General features: G+C 41.0%; 1 protein-coding gene across 1 annotated transcript in view; it reads left to right on the top strand.

The window, feature by feature from the left end:
- The window catches only part of adgrv1 (adhesion G protein-coupled receptor V1), a 525,473-nt gene that overhangs the window by 313,877 nt on the left and 188,375 nt on the right, over positions 1-23,221 (top strand). The window contains exons 74-80 of the mRNA XM_072281026.1: positions 866-983; positions 3,541-3,712; positions 6,946-7,188; positions 9,891-10,298; positions 13,489-13,673; positions 19,273-19,525; positions 21,230-21,369. Coding sequence (XP_072137127.1) covers positions 866-983; positions 3,541-3,712; positions 6,946-7,188; positions 9,891-10,298; positions 13,489-13,673; positions 19,273-19,525; positions 21,230-21,369 — 1,519 coding nt within the window. The remainder of the gene's footprint in view (positions 1-865; positions 984-3,540; positions 3,713-6,945; positions 7,189-9,890; positions 10,299-13,488; positions 13,674-19,272; positions 19,526-21,229; positions 21,370-23,221) is intronic.

Here is a 23,221-nt window from a genome sequence, read left to right as displayed (position 1 = left end):
CTTCCTAAAAATCATTAATAATACTGTATATATGAATAAATTGCTATGAACTAATTATAAATTACTATATATTGCCATATTTATTTTATAAATTACTATTATATTTATTTTTGTAATCTCAAAATTACAAAATAAATAAATAATGCAAAATAAAAGAATAATAAGTGCCCATGCATTCATGGACCTTTCAGACATTTTTCTGACAGAGAAGAAGTTGTTCCTAAATAGTAGAGGGTGGGTCTTCCGGATCCTCTACCCAGACAGTAGTAATGAGGAGAGGGCATGGTGAGGGTCATTAATGATCGAGACATCAGCTTTTGCAGATATCTTTTATGGTGGGGAGGGTTGAGCCCGTGATGAGGCTGACTGAGACTACAGCCCTCTGCAGCCTCTGTATTGGAGCCTCCACACCCAGACCAAGAGATCACTCATCAGCAGAACTCATGTGTAACCTCAACCTCTAGTCACCTGGAAGAGACACTTTTTTTCTTATTTATTTTAATTTAGAGATACAGCACAACACAGGCCTTTCCAGCCCTTCAAGCCATACCACCCAACCCCAGTTTAACCGTAGCCTAACTATGGAACAATTTACAATGACCAATTAACCTACTAACTATCTTTGGACTGTGAGAGGAAATCAGAGCATGCACAGAAAACCGACACTTTCCACAGGGAGGACATACAAACTCCTTACAGGTGATGTCAGGATTGAACTCTGAACTGCGACACCCTGAGCTGTTACACTACCATGGTGTATTACCAGGGGCCACTACACATGGCCAAGTCCGCAGTTTTCTTCAAACAGACATTACTTTAGTTTGGCATAACTATTTTTATTAGCTTTAATATATTTGTACTACAGGAAATGATGTACAGAATGGCATTGTGGGCTTTGCAAGTGTATCCAATAGTAACCCAGTCTTGGATGAAGACTCAGAAAATCGGAAGGTTCGGCTAACAGTTGAAAGACAAAAAAACAGGTAAAATCTTCATCTCAGCAACTCTTTACAACTCATGTTCTCTGTTTTTATTTTGTCTTTTGCACATTGTTTGTTTCAGTCTTGGTCCGTTTATGTACAGATTTTTATAATTTCTATTATACAGTCAGTGGCCATTTCATTAGTTAATTCCTGCACCTAATAAATGTCCACTGAGTTTATGTTCATGATCTTCTGCCACTGCAACCCATCCACTTCAAGGTCTGGCGTGTTGTGCATTCAGACATACTCTTCTGCACACCACTGTTTTAGTGCATAGTTATTTGAGTTACTGTCACCTTCCTCTCTCATTAACAAGGTGTTTTCACCCATAAAACTGCCGCTCACTTGATGCTTTTTTCTGGGGTTTTTTTGCACCATTCTGTCTAAATTCTAGAGACTGTTGTGCGTGAAAATCCCAGGAGATTACCAATTTCTCAGGTACTCAAGCCACCCTTTCTGGCACCAATAATCATTCCACAGTCAAAGTCACTTGGATCACATTTCTTCCCTATTCTGATGTTTGGTCTGAACAACAATGGAACCTCTTGGCCATGTCTGCATGCTTTTATGCATTGAGGTGCTGCCACATGATTGGTTGAATAGGTATTTGCATTATCGAGCAGGTGTACAGGGGTACCTAATAAAGTTGCCACTGAGCGTAGTTCCTTTTTTCCTGTAAATGCTGCCAAGAAAAGACCCAGCTGGTGGCGTAGTGGCGTCAGTGCCGGACTTTGGGACGAAAGGTCCTGAGTTCGAATCCATCTGGCTCCCCTGCAGGCTTTCCATCTGTGCTGGGTTACGAGCTGGTGATCTCTTTGGAAACTCACCCGGCAGAAGACAATGGCAAAACACTGTTGTATCTTGCCTCTTACGCGGTTCCCCACTATGTCAGAGAGGCGTGGAGGGCAATCCGGAGAAAATCTGGATGTGACGTACCTTTCCTTTCCTTGCTTCCAAGAAAATGAATCTCACGGTAGAATATGGTAACATATGCAAAGTTTGATAATAAATTTACTTCAAACTGCTACTTTTAGTAGAAATATTCCTCATTGATGCTTGTTGAAAATGAATGGACCCATAATGGAATCATTAGAGAACTTAGCAATATCTTTGGAGTCTTTATCAGCAAGAAAATTCAGGGCTGATTTTAGAACTGAATCTCTACGGAGAGCGATAAACAGTCATGTTTCAGTCTTGCTCTTTGTATTTCTAACCAAAAGGTAGAAAAGCTGATGCATATGACCTGGAAAGTTGAAAGGAACATGTGGATGAGGATCCAGTTCATGTCCTGGAAGATTGTACGGTGGCTAGGTTCTGATACTACTGGTACATTTAGGCGAAGATTGTACGGTGGCTAGGTTCTGATACTACTGGCACATTTAGGCGAACATTGTACGGTGGCTAGGTTCTGATACTACTGGTGCATTTAGGTGAAGGTTGTACGGTGGCTGGGTTCTGATATTACTGGCACATTTAGGCGAAGATTGTACGGTGGCTAGGTTCTGATACTACTGGCACATTTAGGCGAAGATTGTACGGTGGCTAGGTTCTGATACTACTGGTGCATTTAGGTGAAGATTGTACGGTGGCTGGGTTCTGATATTACTGGCACATTTAGGCGAAGATTGTACGGTGGCTAGGTTCTGATATTACTGGTACATTTAGGCAAAGATTGTACGGTGGCTAGGTTCTGATATTACTGGCACATTTAGAACACAACCCCTTGTGTGTTAAATGTACAAGGAATTTATAAAATACTGTTGTAAAAATGTTTTTCGGCTAGTTAGATCTGAAGACCATAAGACATAGGAACACATATATATAGCTAGGGTACCTAAGATTTTTGCACACTATTGAACCAAGGAGAAATCACATTTAACTCTTTCTATACAATTTCTACTGCTGTGTAGATGAGAGATAGAATCTGGAGGGTTTGATGAGAACATGGGAAAGGTTAAGACAAAATGTGCTTGATGTCAGATTAGTGTAAATGGGTGGTTCACAAATGGAATAGACTCAATGGGCCAAAGGGCCTCTTTTCATTACTTTCAAGGACTCCACATCTAATGTTCTCAGTAAGGTTTATTGAATTATTTATTATTATTTTGTTTGTATTTTCACTGTGTTCATCTTTCGCACAATGGTTGTCAGTCTTTGTGTGAAGTTTTTCGTTGATTATATTGTATCTCTTTGTTCTCCTGCAAATGCTGCAAGAAAATGATTCTCAAGGTAGTATATGGTGATATTTACTGCACATATTATGGCAATAAATTTACTTTGAACTTTGAAATCCAGTGAATGAACATCTACCCATTCTATTTTAACACAATTGTGAGATTTTGAGCAACACACACAAAATGCTGGACGATCTGGGCAGGTCAGGCAGCATCTATAGAGATGAATAAGTAGTTAATGTTTCAGGACAAGACCCTTCATCAGGTGGGGAGAGGGAGAGATTATGAGAGTGCTTTGTTTAATTAAATAATGTTCCAGTATTAAGTAACTTTGTAACTTCACTCCAGTTATTTTACGTGTGACGTTTGCTTTGTATTTTCAGATCTTTTGAGAATGTGACAATTTCCTGGCGCGTGACCTTTAATGAAACAGACGTGGTACTGCAAAGAGATGGGGTGGATCTGGTCAATGAGCTCACAGCCCCATCAGGAATAATCCTCTGTGTTTCCAGAGAGACGCTATGTCCAGTCACCATCGAGATCAAACCAGACCAGGTCAGCAAACAGAAAGGCAGTGCTGCTTCGAGAACTATTTAGAATGTGCATATATTCAATTTGGAAATACCTTTCCTCATGGACTAAATTATGAAGAACCTGAACTGTGCATGTTCTGACTATTCCTACCTAAAACACCAATCGGGGTACTTTTTATGGGCCAATTACTAAAAATCAAAAATGCCATTGCTGGAAGGAAGTTATTTATTTTTATTTATGCCGAGATAGAGCATGAAACAGGTCCTTCCAGCTCTCTGAGCTGCACTGCCTTAGCAACCACCTATTTATCCCAAGACCAATCACACGACTAATGCGTGGGATGTGTCTAGTGTGATAGTGTAGTGGGTAGTGCTTGTCGCTCTCACTTTCAGCTTCCATCGCTGCCTAGCAGTATTGTGAAAAGGAGAGCTGAATGTTGAAGTCTCTCCCTGCCAGTACGAAGCCTCTCCAACAGCTAGTCTCATGTAGTGCCTCCTCGCTGGCGACACACAGAAAGTGAACTCCTATCAGACTCGGGCTGAACTACAGAGGACAGGGAGGAGGTCTGGCCCCTGCACACATAGCACGCAGGCTCACCGGTTTGTGGACACACACTGGTGCTTGTGAACCAGATCCACAGCTATGGGTAAATAGTCTCACTGCCTTGTGGGCAGACTGGGAAGAGATGAAGGCTATGGGAATAAACCCAGAGAGCAAATCTGGAGCGGAGCTCCTAAGGTTTCTGGACGTCATTGAACATCCTTCCGGCAGCCCCTGCAGCCCAGCTGGTGCCAAACGTATTGCTTCATGAGCTTTCCTTGGACTACACTGGTGAGGTCAAAGGGTGAATCTTGATGACTGGGGCATCTCAGGATCTCCATACCTTCCGCCCAGGCTTGTGATAATGACCATCATCACCCATTGTCCTTCAAGACAGACGGATGGCCCCACCATAATTATGGGACAGTGCACAATAACTGATTAACCTACTAAGCGGTACATCTTTGGTAAGGGAAACTGGAGTACCTGGAGGAAACCCACACTATCACAGGAAGAACTTATAAATTTCTTACATACAGCATCGGAATTGAACTCTGAACTCTGGTGCCTGAGCCGTAATAGCATCATGCTAACTGCTACGCTACTGTGTCATGGAGCATTACAGTATAGAAACAGGCCTTTCAGCCCATCTAGTCTGTGCCAAACTGTTACTTTGCTTAGTTCCATTGACCCACACCGGGACCATAGCCCTCCATACCCCTACTATCCATGTACTTATCCAAACGTCCCTTAAATGTTGCAGTCCAGCAGCACCTCCTACTTGCTGCCCATGTCACACTCTCACCACCCTCTGAGTGAAGAAGTTCCCCCTCAGGTTCACCTTTATCCTCAACCCATGACCTCTCATTGTAGTCACATCCAACCTCAGTAACAAAAGCCTACTTGTGTATATGCCCCTCACACCTCAATCAAACGTCCCCCTCATTCTTCTATGCTCCCCTGCAGTGTACTTAGAACATAGAACAGGAACAGGCCCTTCGGCTCACAGTGCTGGGTGAACTACTTTGTCCTATCCTATTCAGCCTTTCCCTATAACTCACATCCTCAAGTCCTGACAGCATCCTCGTAAGTGTTCTCCGCACTCTTTCGAAGTTATTGATACCCTTCCTGCAGGAAGGTGACCAGGCCTACACACAACACTCCAAATTGGTCTTCTGCTCCTGTAAGACAATTGGCTCCCCTTTAATGAGTCTATATTCATGCATGTTCAAAGTTTGTTTTCCTGAAACATATATGAATGTTGTTAGGGTAGGGATAAGCAAGCTATGGTGCATGGCAACTATCAGATTGGCTCTTTATAGTGCTGTGCACAGTGGTCGTTACAAGTGTTGGGCACTATCAAACTTCCAAGGATTCTGCAGCTCATGTTCTCCCTGTGTATTTATGCATTTACTTATATGTAGAGTTTGTCTTCTTTTGCATATTGGTTGCTTGTCAGTCTTTGTGTGTAGTTTTTAATTGATTCTCTTGTATTTCTTGTTCTGCTGTGAATGCCCGCAAGAAAAAAATGTCAGGGCGGTACATGGTGATATATGTACCCACGTACTTTGATAATAAAATTTACTTTGAACTTTGAACTTCATTCATGCTACTCTTGCGAAGTTCATCCTATATGGCTAACAACAACTTTAGTCCCTAATTGTTGGCTTAAAATGAAAATAGCTGACCCTGAAGGGTGGGAAACTTTTTAAATGTATGGGGAAAAAAAGGAATACTTAAGAACATTAGTATCAAGTTGTGCTTTTAAACACAAAACATAGCAAGAACCGTGACAGAGGTTCCACAGTATTGTAGCAGTAAGCGCAATGTTGTTACAGCTCTGGGAGTCAGAGTTTGGAGTTAAATTCCAGTGCCACCTGGAAGGAGAAGGAGTCTGCATGTCGTCCCTGTGAACTGCATGGGCTTCCTCCGGGTGCTCCTGTTTTCTGATACAGTCCAGTGATGTACCAGTTCATAGGCTGGTCATCGTGAAGTGTTCCGTGATCAGGCTCAGGTTAAATAGGGGTGTTGCTAGGCTGCACGGCTCGTTGGCCCAGTGGGACCTGTACTGGGCTGTATCTATATAAAATGGAAAAAACACATACTGTCCAGTAGGAACAATGAGCAAAGACTATAGAAAATCTTTGTTAATTATCTAAAACCTGTTAGGTAGTGGGTCATTATTTCTGAAAATGTTTCAAAAATGCAGTCCATAAATGACGAATTGTAATTTTTATTTGTGACAGTAAAGTAAAAAACAAAATAATGAATTAAACATTGCTTCAGTGTGCTGAAGTAAAAATAAATTCTTTCCATGACATTTTAAGCTTAGTGGTTGGTGCGACATTATTACAGGTCGGAGCATCGAAGTTCAGAGTTCGATTTTCATATCACCTGCAAGGATCTTGACCATCCTCCCAGTGATGTGCATGCATTTCCTCTGGGTGTTCCTTTTTCCACCGATGGTCTAAAGACGTACAGTTAGTAAGCTAATTGGTCATTGTAAATTGTCCCATAATTAGGCTAGGGTTAAATCAGTGGGTTGCTGGGTGGCAAGGCTCGAAGGGCTGGAAGGAACTGTTCCACGCTGCATCTCAAAAAATAAATTAAAGTTATGAGCATTAATTCAGTATTAACTGAGATTTGATTAATAGGACTTGAAAAGAATTGACAATACTGTCTCCATACTTACTGCTGTGATTTCTTCATTGCAGATCCCAGAACCTGCAACGTGGTTTCTTGTGGAAATCTATGAAGTGGGATCAGGAGCTTTGATAAACAACAGTGCTCGATTTGTAAACGTTACGGTTTTAGAGAGCGATAGCCTTCACACGTTGATCTATTTTGCTTCAGGATCTCGGCTTTCTGTGGTTCATCAGGAGGCCACATTCGTTCGCCTGCAGGTTGACAAGAGTGCTGTTTCAAGTACAGTTGTAGCTGTTAGTTACAAAACACAGGTGTGTTCAAGAAATTTCTTTTTACACAGAGTTTTTACTTTACCTGTTATTTGCGAAGCATGTTCTTTACATTTACACATCTCACCTGAACTCTGGATTGATTCCACAACCTACAAGACTCACTTTCAAGGACTTTACACATTCATGGTTTTCAGTATTATTTTTTGATTGTTTTTTATACTTTATATTGCAAATTTTGCCTTCTTTTGCATACTAGTTGTTTGTTGGTCTTTGTGTTTAGTTTTTCCATAAATTTTATTGTATTATATTATTTTCCTGTAAATGCCTTCAAAACTTTCAGAAGGCGATGCCTCAAAAAGGTGGCATTCATCTTTAAGGACCCCCATCACCCAGGACATGCCTTCTTCTCATGGCTACCATCAGGAAGGAGGTATAGGAGCCCAAAGGCACACACTCACTGTTTCAGGAACAGCTTCTTCCCCTCCACCATCATATTTCTGAATGGACACTAGGTCCATGATCACGACCTAACAAAGTTTCTTCCTCTCTTTTTGCACTACTTATCTAATTTATTTTTATATACACTTCTTACTATAATTTATAATTTCTTATTATAATGTATTGCAGTGTACTGCTGCTGCAAAACAACAGATTTTCATGATATACAGTATATCAGAGATATTAAGCCTGATTCTGATTCTGAAGAAAATGAATCTCAAGTTAATATATGGTGGCATATTGTTGCTGTTGTTCAGTCGTTAAGTTGAGTCCGACTCTTCGTGGCCTCATGCACTGCTGCACACCAAGCCGCCTTGTTGGAAACTGTCTCTCTAATATCCCCCAGATCACACACATTGTCCGAGTACTATTATCTATCCATTGTAGCTTCCGTCGTCCTCTCCTTCTATTACCTTCTGCTTTACCTAACATGAGCATCTTCTCCAAGGAATCCTGTCTTCTCATCATGTGGCCAATGTATCTGAGTCTCATAATCAAGCCTCCTAGTGAGCAGTCTGCCTGATCCTTCAAGTACTGACTTGTTGGATCTTCTCGCTGTCCAACGAGCCTCCAGCATCCAAATTCAAAGGCGTTGATTCTTTTGTATTCAGCCTTACTAATAGTCCAGCTCTCTCAGCCACACATCACAACTGGAAATACCATGGGCTTCATTATATGGATCTTCATAGAGAATGTTATATATCTGCTTTTCAGTATTTTATCTGAATTTACCATTGCTGCCCTCCCCAGAGGTAAGCACAGTTTAACTTCGTGGCTGCAGTTACCATCTACAGAAATCTTTGAAGTGAGGAAGACAAAATCCGTCACTGCTTCCACTTCCTTTCCATTTATTACCACGGAGTTAATGGGGCTGGTCGACATAATCTTGGTGGCATGTACACACATTGATAATAAATTTACTTTGACTTTGACTTTAAATGTATTATACAGTTAAAAGCTAAACTCTCAAATCATTGAATCTGTAATTGTATAATCGTAATTATAACTTTAAGCTTCCAGAATGATTTATCTAATTTGATTTGTTACTACTTTGGAATTAATGCATTCACTTTTAATTGCGTGATGGCCTTAGATGAATAGTAATGCTCCATAAAACATTTGATAATCATTTCTGAACTGCAAGTTGAACCTGGTCTTGTGACTAAAACATTTTAACCATAACTTCTCACAAAAGTTGCACTGAGCTTGTCATGCCATTGTAGTCATATAATTAGTGGGATAACTTCATTTACCTCAACATTCAACTGATTCCACAACCCACGGGCTCACATTCAAGGACCCTATAGCTCTTGTTCTCAGTTAGTTAGTTATCTGTCTGTCTGTCTCTCTGTCCCTGTCTACCTATCTCTCTGTATATCTCTGTCTATCTGTCTATCTCTCTCTCGGTATATCTCTGTCTGTCTATCTGTTTATCTTTTTTTTTATATTTGTGCAGTTTGCCGTCTTTTGTACTTTGGTTATTTGTCAGTTTTTTCGTGTAGTTTTTTATTGATTCTGTTGGATTTCTTGCTCTACTGTGAATGCCTGCAATAAATGAATTTCAGAGAAGTAGGTGATGACATCTACATACTTTGATAATGAATTTACTTTGAACTTTGAACTTTGGTTTCCGGATGATTGTCAATACCTTTGAATTGTTTATAGTTCCTAACTTGTAAAAATAGTGAAATCATTTCATTTTCACTTCCGGTCATTTCTGGCGTCTCCAAGACTGAATGAATGAAACTGCAGTGAGCAAAACAGTTTTGAATCGTCTTGCTGCTTATTTCTTGCCAACCATTGGTGACAAATATCACTGCTTTTTGAACACAAACAGACACAACTGATGTTATTTATTAAACTGTTTGTTTTAAGCACAGTGCAGTGTCTAACAGCCACACAAGTGCATGTGTCTGAGACTGGTTACAAACTGTTCGACAACAATTTCTTGTCCCAGTTAAATGGCATAGTGTCCCAAATAAACAAAGGGAATCCCGACTATTTTCACGATTAGTTTTTGTTCTTTAAAAGTTATCCTAAATAAGCGGCTGCCCCAATTAACCAATGGACCAATTAACTGGAATCCACAGCATATGTTTCTATTTCTGTTGAAGAATTTTTACAGATATAGCATTTGTAAGTAATTCACAGTGGTGTAATGTGTAATAGCAGAATCAACCTGTGTTTATAAAATGGAAAGACAAATAAATACTGTCACTTTTCATTAACCCTTTGTTTTATAGGAATTAACGAAGGCTGAGCTGGTGGGTCAGACGTTAATATCACCAGCAATTGCTGCGATGGATTTTGTGAAATCGGAGGGCAGTTTAACCTTTCAACCAGAACAGTTAAGAACTGCATTGGATATTGTCCTTACTCCAGAGCTGGCATCTTCCAATCCATTGCCCAAACGATTCCAAGTGGTGCTCTACAATCTGACGGCAGGAATTCAGTTGGATGAGGATTTCAACGTAGCAAATATTACAATAGTCACGGACACCAACTCTCAGTTCCTCTGGGGTTTAGTTGATCAGTTGCACCAACCCCCTGATGATGAATTAATAAATGAAGTTCTTCAGAAACTGCAAAGCAAGATTACCGTGGAAACCACAAGAGAACAGCTCGGTGCAGTAACAGAAGTTGTCGAAAAGGTGAAACTTAGAATTTAAGTCGAGCAATTTGAATCTCAATACCATAATTATGTTGCTATTTTTATAAGAGAACTGCACAGCCTTATTTTTTTCAAACATGTACTTGTAATACAGTAATCCTAGGCAGCAATATATCTTGACTATTAGCCTGAACGTGCAGTAGTTAGTATATTGTTGGTTGTTTGTCATGTCCTATGATGACAGGCAACCTGTGCAGGAGAGTTTTTAAAGTGGATAAGCTGTTGCACTGGGCAGTTCCATTCTCTCAAGCTCAGAAGTCTGGGTCCAGTGGTATGGGTTGACGTCACAACTGGGGTCTGCCTTGGTTGCAGTGGATGACCATGACTTCTCCTGTGCCTCGAGATGCCCTTCGTTCCCCACCGAGTGTTGCAGAGTTACCTTCCTGGCCAGTGGATCTCATTGTAGACTTCCTTAGCTCAGACCGCTGGAGTTGACTTCACATTAGGACAGGTATATCCCTATCTCACCAGGATATGAGGCCATCAGCTACCCTCACCTGATTTAGCCCATCTGTCAAAGCAGTGTATTGGGGCGTGGCCGTTGTCACATGCAAACAGCTAATTGGAGCCACAAGTGAGAGCAGAGATTCCGGGGGGGGGGGGCGGGGGGCAGCGGGCGGCGGGCAGGGTGCGGTTGGAACCAAAGGTGAGTAAGCTGCCCCAGGATGGACGTGACAAGCCCCTTCAGCCCTTCAGCACAGGTGCTAGCTCTCCCTGGACACTGCAGTTAGTATATTACAGAAAAACATAAAAACATAATAACTTTCATGTCTAATTTCTAATGGGATCTGGGGTGGATGGTAGAATACCAGAAAATGGCATAATTTCAAGCCAGGCATTATAATTCTAAGCAGTGAGAGGTATGGCAACCTTATCAAATGAGAGTAATTAAATCACTTACTGTGATTTATTCTTTAAGAAATCTGCATATGATGGATGTCAAAAATACATGCTGGAGGTACTCAGCAGGTCAGGCAATGTATGTGGAGATAGTTAACCTTGCAACTTAGAGTCATGGTCATAGAATCCTATAGCACAGAAAACAGGCTCTTTGGCCCATCTAGTCCATGTTGAAACATTTAAACTGCCTCACCCCATCTACCTGCACTCGGACCATATCACTCCATATCCCTCCCATCCATGTACTTATCCAAACTTCTGTTAAACGTTGAAATCACAATTGCACTCACCACTTGCACTGGCAGCTCATTCTACACTCTCACCACCCTCTGAGTGAAGGGGCTCCCCCTCATGTTCCCCTTAAGCATTTTACCTTTCACCCTTAACCTGTGACCTTGAGTTGTAGTCTCACCCAATCTCAGCAGAAAAAGCCCGTTTGCATTTACTCTGTCAGCGTGGCAGTGTAGCAGTTAGCACAACGTTTTACAGTACCATCGAACCAGGTTCAATTCCCGCTGCTGCATGTAAAGAGTCCATACACTCTCCCCATAACCATGTGTTTTCCTCACACAGTCCAAAGACATACCAGTTAGCAGGTTAATTGGTCACTGTCAATTATCCTGTGATTAGGCTAAGGTTAAATCAGGGGATTGCTGGGCAGCACGTCTCAAAGGGGCAGAGGAACCTATTCTGCGCTGTATCTCAATAAAAATTAAAACTAAGTAAATATGCCCCTCATAATTTTGTATCCCTCTCTCAAATCTTCCCTCAATCTTCTATGTTCTACAGAATCAAGTTCTACCCTATTCAATCTTTCCTTATAACTCAGGCCCTCCAGACCAGGAAACATCTTTGTAAATTTTCCCTGTACTCTTCCAACCTTGTTTACGTTTTTCCTGTACGTAACAGACTAAAACTGCACACAATACTCCAAAGCTGATGAGAATAACTTTTGATAGAAGATCATTGTCCAATATGTTAACTCAGTTTCTCATTGCACAGATGCTGCTTGATCTTCTCAGTATCTCCAACATTTTCTGTTTTATTTCTGTAACCTGGAAATAAACCAAGGCACTTTGTATGGAAAACAATCATTAAAACTCCTTTATTAATCACTTGCTTAGCCCTACATTTGTTTTTGTTTCACAGACAGTGGAATAAGTGGTAAATTGATCATTTGTTTATCATTGGCACATATATGGTGATTTGGTGAAAAACTTGTCTTGCATACTGTTCATTCAGATCAATCTTTATAACAGTGTATTGAGGTAGTATAAGGTAAAAGAATAACAGAATGTACAGTATTGTGTAATCGTCTTAGGCACATAGATATACAGTAGCTAGCGTGCCTTAGACTTTTGCATAGTACTGTAGTAATTTTATGTATTGCATTGTAATCTGTCTTCAAGAAATAAGTTTCATGACTGTGAGTGATGATAAACCTGATTCTGATACGGTTCTCGATTGTGGACTGAGAGTGGGAAGGGGGTAAGGAGAGGGGAATCATGGTTGGGAAAAAGGGAGGGATTGAGAAGCACCAGAGTGATATTCTGAAATGATCAATAAACCAAATGTTTGGAATCAAATGACCTTGCCTGATGTCTTGGGGCTGTGTGCCTCTGCACCGGTGCCACCTCTTGCCCCTGGCAGTCCTTCTCTGCCACCTGTCCCACATCCCACCCCACTCATAACATCATTTGCTCCTGCCAGATTTAGAAATGCACTTTGCTCCATAATACAGTACTGTGTAAAAGTTCTTGAGCACCCTAGCTATATATATATGTGCCCAAGACTATTGTGCAGTACTGTAGAGAAAGCGCAGTGCATAAACAATAAGGTGCAAAGTCATAATAAGGTAGATCTTGAGGTCAGGAGTCCATCTTATTGTACTAGGGAAAACATTCAATAGTCTTATAGCAGCAGATAGAAGTTGTCATTGAGTCCCGGGGTATGTGCTTTTGGGCTTTTGGAGCTTCTACCAAATGGGAGGGAGGAGTAGGTGCGTGGGTGAGGTTTTGATTATTCTGGCTGCTCTAACAAGGCAGCAAGAAGTGTAGACAGATACTGGTTTATTTTACCTGTTCATTGTCTTATTAAGCCTTCTAATGATAGTGTATCCATTCTATCTCCCTTACACTGAGGACTGTATTAGTCTTTTAAAAATTCTAATTTTGCTAACATCCCTGGAGGAAAATTGTGTTCAGCTCTGTTAAGTTAATTAGGCACTCTGAATCAGAATGTAATAGATTATTTTACTCATAACCTATTAGGTGATCCAAGAAGGAGAAAAGAGACCTCTTGATGACACCAGCATTGGACTATTGTACAATAGTCTTTGTGCACTACTGGATCCCACCCGCAAGGATACCAAAGGGCTTAGTCAGCTGGTTGAAGTGACTGAGAGATTTGCCTTCGCACTTCTCACTGGTGTAGAATGTGGATCGCCTGGCCAGAGGTAAAATTATTCAAAGTTTTCAGATTTTGATGGATTAATTCATCGAGCAGCAGCTTTTATATCAATATAAAAATTGCATTTCATGCTTCAGATAATGAATGCATGACGGCTTTTAGTAAGAAACTAGCAGTATGCCTGATGTCCTGGTATGTGAAGGAAGAGAAGTGGGTGCAGTTACTTTGAGGAAGTACTCAAAAAGCTGTAAGACCGAAGGGTACATAAGTCACCCAGACCAGATGAACTGCACCCTAGAGGTAGCTTTAGAGATTGTGGTGGTATTAGATATGACCTTTCAAAAAATCATTGGACTCTGGCATGGTGCCAGAAGACTGGAAAATTGCAACTGTAACTCCACTCTTTAAGAAAGGAGGAAGGCAGCAGAAAGGAAATTATAGACCAGTTAGCCTGGCCTCAGTGGTTGGGAAGATGTTGGAGTCAATTGTTAAGGATGAGGTGTTGGATTACTTGGTGACACAGGACAGACAGTACAAAGTCAACATGGTTTCCTGCCTGAAGAACCTGTTGGAATTCTTTGAGGAGATTACAAGTAGGATAGATAAAGGGGATGCAGTGGATGTTGTATATTTGGACTTTCAGAAGGCCTTTGACAAGGTGCCACACATGAGGCTGCTTACCAAGTTAAGAGCCCATGGTATTACAGGAAAGTCACTAACATGGTTAACGCATTGGCTGATTGGTAGGAGGCAGCGAGTGGGAATAAAAGGATTCTTTTCTGGTTGGCTGCCAATGACTAATGGGGTTCCACAGGGGTCAGTGTTGGGACCACTTCTTTTTATGCTGTGTATAAGTGATTTAGATGATGGAATAGATGGCTTTGTTGCCAAGTTTACAGATGATACGAAGATTGGTAGAGGGGCAGGTACTGTTGAGGAAACAAGTAGGATGCAGAAGGACTTAAACAGATTAGGAGAATGGGCAAGAAAGTGGCAAATAAAATACAATGTTGGAAAATGCATGGTCATGCACTTTGGTAGTAAAAATAAATGTGTGGACTATTTTCTAAACAGGGAGAAAATCCAAAACTTTGAGCTGGAATTGGACTTGGGAGTCCTTGTGCGGAACACCTTAAAGGTTAACTTGCAGGTTGAGTCGGTGGTGAGGAAGGCAAATGCCATGTTAGCATTCATTTCAAGAGGTCTAGAAACAAAAGCAAGGATGTGATGCTGAGGCTATATAAGGGACTGGTGAGGTCTCTCCTTGAGTATTATGAACAGTTTTGGACACCCATCTTAGAAAAGATGTGCTGGCATTGAAGAGAGTCCAGAGGAGATTCACAAGGATGATTCCAGGAATGAAAGGGTTATCATACGAGGAATATTTGATGGCTCTGGGTCTGAACTCGCTGGAATTCAGAAGGATGGGGGTGATCTCATTGAAACCTTACAAATGTTGAAAAGCCTAGATGTAGAAAGGATGTTTCCCATGGTGGGAGAGTCTAGGACAAGAGGGCACCACCTCAGGATAGAGGGGCGCCCTTTCAAAGCAGAGATGCGGAGAAATTTCTTTAGCCAACAGGTGGTAAATTTGTGGAATTTGTTGCCACATGCAGCTGTGGAGGCCAGGTCATTGGGTGTCTTTAAGGCAGAGATTGATAGGTTCTTGATTAGACACGGCATCAAGGGTCATGGGGAGAAGGCCGGGAACTGGGGTTGAGGAGGAGATAGAGAAAAAAAGAATCAGCCATGATTGAATGGCAGAGTAGACTCAATGGGTCAGATGGCCTAATTCTGCTCCTATGTCTTATGGAAACATTATAAAGAACACAAGAATCTAGACCTATGTATATAGTGTTTTAAATTATAGAGTATTCTATAAATATATTTTACTGACTCTACAACTCATGTTTTCAGTATTACTTATTTAATAATTATTAGTAGCATTTGATTGTATTTTCACAGTTGGCCACCTTTTGCACATTTGAGTGTAGTTTTCATTGATTCCATCATATTTCTTTGCTCTACTGTGAATGCCAACAAGAAAATGATTCTCGAGGTAGTATATGGTGACATATATGCATTTTGATAATAAATTTAGTATATGGTAACATATAAATATAATTTAACATTGAACTTCTGAATTTAAATAAATGGAGAAATTCGAACCATTTTTTACTCTGGTGTAGAACTACTGGAAGATCTCCATGAGTATCAATGACATTGTTAATCTAGGCTGTGATAGTCACTCTGATGCATTGAGAGTAAAGAATTGCTAATTAGAAATTAAATTATATTTGTGATTCTGAAAGCTCAAAATCTCTAACAATTTGAGTTTTCTTCTTTGCTCACAGTATTTGTTAAGTCTAATTTTGTTTTGCAATATACTGATTTTTGCCACATGAAGTATTTACTATTTAGTTTTGCTTTACTGGATGGAGGCACAGAATCAGGCCCTTCAGCCCTCCTGTGCCAAGCTATTATTCTGCCTAGTCCCATCAAGCTGCGCCTGGTCTTTAGTCTTACAGACCCTTACCATCCAAATTTCTCTTAAATGTTCCACTCAAACCCTCCTTCACCACTTCTGCTGGCAGCTCATTCCACACTCTCACAACTGTCTGAGTGAAGAAGTTCTCCCCCAGGTTCCCCTTAAATATTTCACCTTTCACCCTTAACCTTTGACTTCAAGTTCCAGTCTCACCCAATCTCAGTGGGAAATAAAAGCCTGCTTGCATTGACCCTATCTCCAGTGTCTGGATCATTGGGATCTCTTGTGGGGAATGCATGACCTGTACAAAAAGGATGGGTTGCACCTTAACCTGAGGGGGTCCAATGTCCCTGCAGGCAGGTTTGCTAGAGCTGTTGAAGAAGGCTTAAACTAATTTGGCAGGGGGATGGGAACTGGAATTATAGGGTTGAGGATGGAGCAGTTGGTATTCAAGTTGATGCATTGCATATTGAGATCGAGGGAGGATAGGCAGATAGGGCAAAATTGCAGTGTGACATGGGACAAAATCACACAGGGTGATGAATACAGGACTGAAAGTGTTATCTTTAAATACACCTTGTATACAGAATAAGGTAGATGATTTTGTAGCGCAGTTAGAGATTGGTAGGTACAACATCCCAGGCATCACTGAGTCATGGCTAAAAGAAGATCATAGTTGGGAGCTTAACATCCAAGGATACACTTGTATTGAAAGGACAGGCAGGTAGGCTGAGGGGTAGGGCAGTTTTGCTGGTGAAAAAAATTAGATCAAGTCCTTGGAAAGAAGTGACATAGTATCAAAAAATTGTAGAACCCTTGTGGATAGAGGTAAGAAACTGCAAGGATAAAAAGATTCTGATGGGAGTTATATGTAGGCCTGCAAACAGTAGCCAGGACGTGGACTACAAATTACAACAGGAGATATAAAAGGCAAGTCAAAAGGGCAATGTCACAACAGTTATGGGCAATTTCATTATGTAGATAGATTGTGAAAATCAGTTTGGTGCTGGATCCCATGAGAGGGAATTTGTAGAATGCCTTCAAAATGGCTTTTTAGAGCAGCCTGTGGTTAAGCCCACTTGGGGAAAGGCAATTCTGGATTGGGTGTTGTATAATGAACCAGGTTTGATTTGGAAGCTTGAGGTAAAGGAACCCTTGGGAGACATTCAGCATAACATGATAGAATTCACTCTGCAGTTTGAGAGAGGGAAAATAAAGTCAGACATAACAGTATTACACTGGAGTAATTACAGAGGCATGAGAGAGGATTTGGCCAGAGTTAATTGGAAGTGGACACTATTAGGGATGATGGCAAACAGCAAAGGTTGGAGTTTCTGGGGGAAATTTGGAAGACACAGGAAAGATACATTCCAAAGATGAATAAGTGTTCTAAAGGGAGGAGGAGGTAACCACAAGTGGCAAGCGGATTTGAGACAGCATGAAGGAAAAGAAAGGACATATAATAAAGTAAAACTTAATGGGAAGTTAGGTAATTGGGAAGTATTTAAAAACCAACAAAGGTCAACTAATAAGCTATAAGGAGAGAAAGGATGAAATATGAAGGTAAGCTAGCAAATAATACAAAAGAGGATACAAAAAGTTTTTTTTCTGAATAAAAGAGAGTAGATATTGGACTGCTGGAAAATGATACTGGAGTTGTTGAAATGGGGGACAAAAAAAAGGCAGGCAAACTTAATAAATATTTTATCAGTCTTCACTGCAGAAGACACTAGCAAAATGCCAGAAATTCAAAACTATCAGGGGGTAGAAGAGAATGTAGTTGCTATCACTAAGGAAAAGGTGCTTTGGAAGCTAAGAGGTCTGTAAGTAGATAAGCAACACACACAATATGTTGGAGGAACTCAGCAGGCCAGGCAGTATCTATGGAAGAAAAGTACAGTTGATGCTTCGGGCCGAAACCCTTCAGCAGACTTTTACCTGAAATGTCAACTATACTTTTTGCCATAGATGTTGCCTGGTCTGCTGAGTTCCTCCAGCGTTTTGTGTGTGTTGCTATATAAGCTATCTTTATATATTTATATTTAATTAGTTTTTTATTATTATTATTGTGTTCTTTATCTTTTGTGCAGCATCGGATCCAGAGTAACAGTTATCTCATTCTCCTTTATACTTGTGTACTGGAAATGACATTAAACAATCCTGAATCTTGACTCTTGAAGGAAGAATGTTATGAAAACAGAAAGTGTGCAGGAAAGATTCATGAGGGTGTTACTTAGACTGGAGGGCTTGAGATGTAAAGAGAGACTGCAAAGGCTGAAGAGTCATCTAAAGAGGTTTATGAAATAATAACGGGCATACTGCAGATCAGTTGAATGGCCACATCTTTTTACCCCAGGCTACAGAACCCAAAACTTAGAGGACATAGGTTTAAGGTGAGAGGAGAAAGAATTAAAAGGAGTCGGGGAGATAAGATTTACACAGAGGCTTATGGGTGTATGGAATGATGCGCTTAGACCCAGGTACATCAAGTGGCCATTTGTTAGGCAACATCTAATCAGCCAATCATGTGGCATCCACTCAATGCATAAAAGCATGCAGAACGGTCAAGAGGTTCAGCTGTTGTTCAGACCAAACATCAAAATGAGGAACTCAGACACAAGAGGTAGTGCAGTTGCTGGGGGTCTAAAGTGAAGCACACGGGAGCTCAGCAAGTCAGGCAGCATCTATGGATAGGAATAAATAGTCAACATTTCGGGCTGAGACCCTTCATCAGTCTTTACAGTGCAAAAAACAGACATCATCCAGTGAGTGGCAGTTCTGAGGGCAAAAATGCTTTGTTAATGAGAGAGGTCAGAGGAGAATGGCCAGACTGGTTCAAGCTGGCAGGAAGGCGACAGTAACTCAAATGACCACACGTTACAACAGTGGCGTGCAGGAGAGCATCTCTGAATACAAAACACATCAAACCTTCAAGAGGATGGGCTACAGCAGCAGAGACCATGAACATTCACACAGTGGTCACTGAGTGTATGCTTACAATTTTTCATAGATTAATATATTATTTAAAAAAGATTATCGTATGAAATAAGACCACAGCTTTTGACTTAGTCCAATCAAAGTGACTCAATTCAACTGTTCTAAGATATATGCCTTAGTTTTTCTTCTCAATTTCTTTACTTTTCTTTCAATTCCACAGAGGCAAGACAGTTCTTGACACTTGCCAGTACCTCACCATTAAATCGTATCACTGGTATCCCCAACAAATCAATGGGCACAAGGTTGAGTGGAAGAATGGTGATTCTGTGCAAATTCCTGAGCAGCTGCTCGAAGTCTCATCTGCACCTTCACTTAATCCAGGACGCGAAGACTGTCAGCATGTGCAATTCACAGAGTACAGCAGCCAGCAGTGGTTCCAAACCAGTGCAAAGGGAACTGCACTCAACAATAAAGTAGGGATCATAATGGTTTCAGAAAACTTATATACAGTTACAAAATCTCATTGATTTATATTTAGGTTAAGAGGACAGTCACATAAAATGGGGCAGTTTGTTACATAATTCGCTGTGTCCTTTACTGAGGGAATAGCACAGTAACATAGTGGTTAATGCAATGCTATTACAGCTCGGGCCGTCGGAGTTCAGAGTTCAATTCCAACATCACCTATAAGGAGTTTCTATGTTCTCCCTGTGAGCATATGGGTTTTCTCCAGGTGCTCTAGTTTTCTACCACAGTCCAAAGATGTACCAGTTAGTAGGCTAATTGGTCATTATAAGTTGTCCTGTGATTAGGCTGCGGTTAAATAGGTGAGTTGCTTGTTAGGCCAAAAAGGCCTGTTCCTGCTGTATTTCTAAATAAAATTGATTTTCCATTGCTGTTAACTGACCAGTGCAAACCTCCTGTTACCTTTCCAAATGTTGTGCTTTTGTTGATGTGTATATATATTTCTGATTTACTTCACAGTTTTGTTTATTAGTGGATCATTAAAATTTCACTTCTGTCTGGCTGAAATGCAAGGGTAAAAAGCAGTTGGGAATAATAGGCTTTCATTGCTAGTCCCGAGATTTTGTCAACCATTGGAGACATTTTCAGTATCTGAAAAGAATGAGAATCAGGGTTAATATCATTGAAATATGTTGTGAAATTCATTCTTTTGCTGCAACAGTACGTGGCAGTACATAGTAATAAGTCTATAAATTACAATAAGTATGTGTATATAATTAAATTAAATAAGTTGTCCAAAACAGAGAATGAAAAAAGTGAGGAAATGTTCATGGATTCACTGTCCTCAGAAATCTGCTGAAGCAGGGGAAGGAGCTGTTCCTGAAACGTTGAGTTGCGTTTTCCTCTACCTCCACCAATGAGAAGAGGACACGTCCTGGGTGATGGATGCCGTCTTTTTGAGGTCATTGCCTTTTGAAGGTGTCCCTGATACTGGGGAGACCATACGTCCCAGCTGGAGCTGACTGAGTTTACAACTTTCTGCAGCTTTTTCCCAGCCTGTGCAATGGCATGTCCATACCAGATGGTGATGTAACCAGCTAGAATGTGCTCCACGGTACATCTGCAGAAACTTGTAAATTTGTGATTGTGTCTTTGGTACTGCTGCCACAAAACAACAAATTCCACGATATTAAACCCAATTCTGATTGTGATTCGTCCCACTGGTTGGTGCCCTTGTGAATTATCCATAGCACAGATTGTTAACGATTCAGAAGTTAGTGGACATATGAGAGCCAATAGTTTATTGAGAATGGTGCTGTTATGAATACTCTGAAAGGTCAGATAGGTTCATTGGGATAAATAGTCAATCTTCTATATCACGAGAAAAAAATGAGGAAAGAACTTCAGAGAAACTAGAGCAGTATTTATTCAACCAACACACATCAAAGTTGCTGGTGAACGTCTGCAGATGCTGGAAATTCTGTTTCTGAATAATTGCATTTAGCTAATAAAATTCCTGGCTCAGCTAATTTAGTTTCAATGAAAAATTAGTTGATTTAGTCATATTGAGGAATAAATAATTAGATTTTCTTTTACTTTAAAATGTACCTTGAAGCAATTTTATTTTCTTGAAAAAATTATAATCATTTAATAGTATATAATGGATGCAGATTTTATTGCATGGTATCTCTCCAACTTTTGCTTTTTCCTAGATATTTTCAGTAAGCCTAAAGGATCGTGATCCACAACCTCTTGCAGATGGCAATGAGGTAGTCTATCGGATTCATAATCCAGATGGTGCTGTTGTTCCGCATACAACAGAATGCCTTCTGTGGAACCAAGCTGCTGAAAGGTGGGCATTTTAATAAATCACTTTTCTGTTAACAATTTGGAGTACCGCTTCATTTAATCAAATGTGGTGAATGGTCAGGCTCTGAGGTGTGCAGAAGTACAGGGCGGTCTGGGAATACAGATCCAAAATTCCTTAGAAGTTGCTTCACAGGTAGAGGGTCATAAACAGAGCTTTTGTTACATTGGCTTTCATATATCACGGCATTGATTCAGAAGTTGGGATGTTACGTTCGAGTTGTATAAGATGTTGGAGAGACATATAAGCTGCTTGGAGTATTATGTGCTTTTCTGGTCACCTCCCTACTAGAAAGATATCAGGAAGTTTGAAAAGAGAAAGTTTACAAGGATGTTTCTGGGACTTGGGGACCTGAATTATAGGGAAAGATTGAATTACTTACAACTTTATTCCCTGGAACGCAGAAGAATGAGAGATCTCGTAGGGCACAAAAGCATAAGACGTAGGAGCAGAATTAGGCCATTTGTCCTGTCAAGTCTGCTTCACCATTTAATCATGGCTGATTCTTTTTTCCACTTCTTAGCCCCACTCCCCGGCCTTCTCCACATGACATTGATGCCATGTCCAATCAAGAACCTATCAAACTCTGCCTAAAATACACCCTAGGACCCGGCCTCCGCAGCTGCCTATGGTAATAAATTCCACAAATTCACCATCCTCTGGCTAAAGAAATTTCTTCACATCTCTGTTTTAAATGGATGCCCCTCTATCCTGAGGCTGTACCCTTTTGTCCTAGACTCCCCCACCATGGGAAACATCCTTTCCACATCTACTTTGTCTAGGCCTTTGAACATTCGAAAAGTTTCAATGGGAACCCCCTCACTCTTCTAATTTCCAGCGAGTACAGACCCAGAACTATCAATCATTTCTTTTATCATAACCCTTTCATTCCCATAATCGTCCCTGTGAATCTCCTCTGAACCGTCTCCAATACCAGCACATCTTTTCTTAGGTGAAGAGCCCAAAACTGTACATAATACTTATGGTGAGGCCTCACTGGTGCCTTATAAAGCCTCAGCATTACATCCCTGCACTTGTATTCTAGACCTCTTGAAATGAATACTAACATTGCATTTGTCTTCCTCACCACCGACTCTACCTGCAAATTAACCTTTATGTTGTTCTGCCGAAGGACTCCCAAGTCCCTTTGCATCTCAGAGCTTTGGATTTTCTCCCCATTTAGAAAATAGTCTCCACATTTATTTCTACTGCCAAAGTGCATGATCGTGCTTTTTCCAACATTGTATTTAATTTGCCACTCTGTGGTCTGAGTGTGGGAAGTCTGGATATGTTCTGTACACGGATGAATGGGGTATGGAGGGGTATGGTCCGGGTGTGGGAAGTCTGGATATGTTCTGTACACGGATGAATGGGGTATGGAGGGGTATGGTCCGGGTGTGGGAAGTCTGGATATGTTCTGTACACGGATGAGTGGGGTATGGAGGGGTATGGTCCGGGTGTGGGACGTCTGGATATGTTCTGTACGTGGATGAATGAAGCATGGAGGGGTATGGTGTGGGTGTGGGAAGTCTGGATATGTTCTGTACACGGATGAGTGGGGTATGGAGGGGTATGGTCCGGGTGTGGGAAGTCTGGATATGTTCTGTACACGGATGAGTGGGGTATGGAGGGGTATGGTCCGGGTGTGGGAAGTCTGGATATGTTCTGTACACGGATGAGTGGGGAGTGGAGGGGTATGGTCCGGGTGTGGGAAGTCTGGATATGTTCTGTACACGGATGAGTGGGGTATGGAGGGGTATGGTCCGGGTGTGGGAAGTCTGGATATGTTCTGTACACGAATGAGTGGGGTATGGAGGGGTATGGTCCGGGTGTGGGA

Source organism: Mobula birostris, chromosome 17, assembly GCF_030028105.1.
Source record: "Mobula birostris isolate sMobBir1 chromosome 17, sMobBir1.hap1, whole genome shotgun sequence".
In the NCBI taxonomy this organism is placed as follows: Eukaryota; Metazoa; Chordata; class Chondrichthyes; order Myliobatiformes; family Myliobatidae; genus Mobula; species Mobula birostris.
Note: the sequence above shows the minus strand (reverse complement) of the source record. Positions and strands in the feature narration are given on the sequence as shown.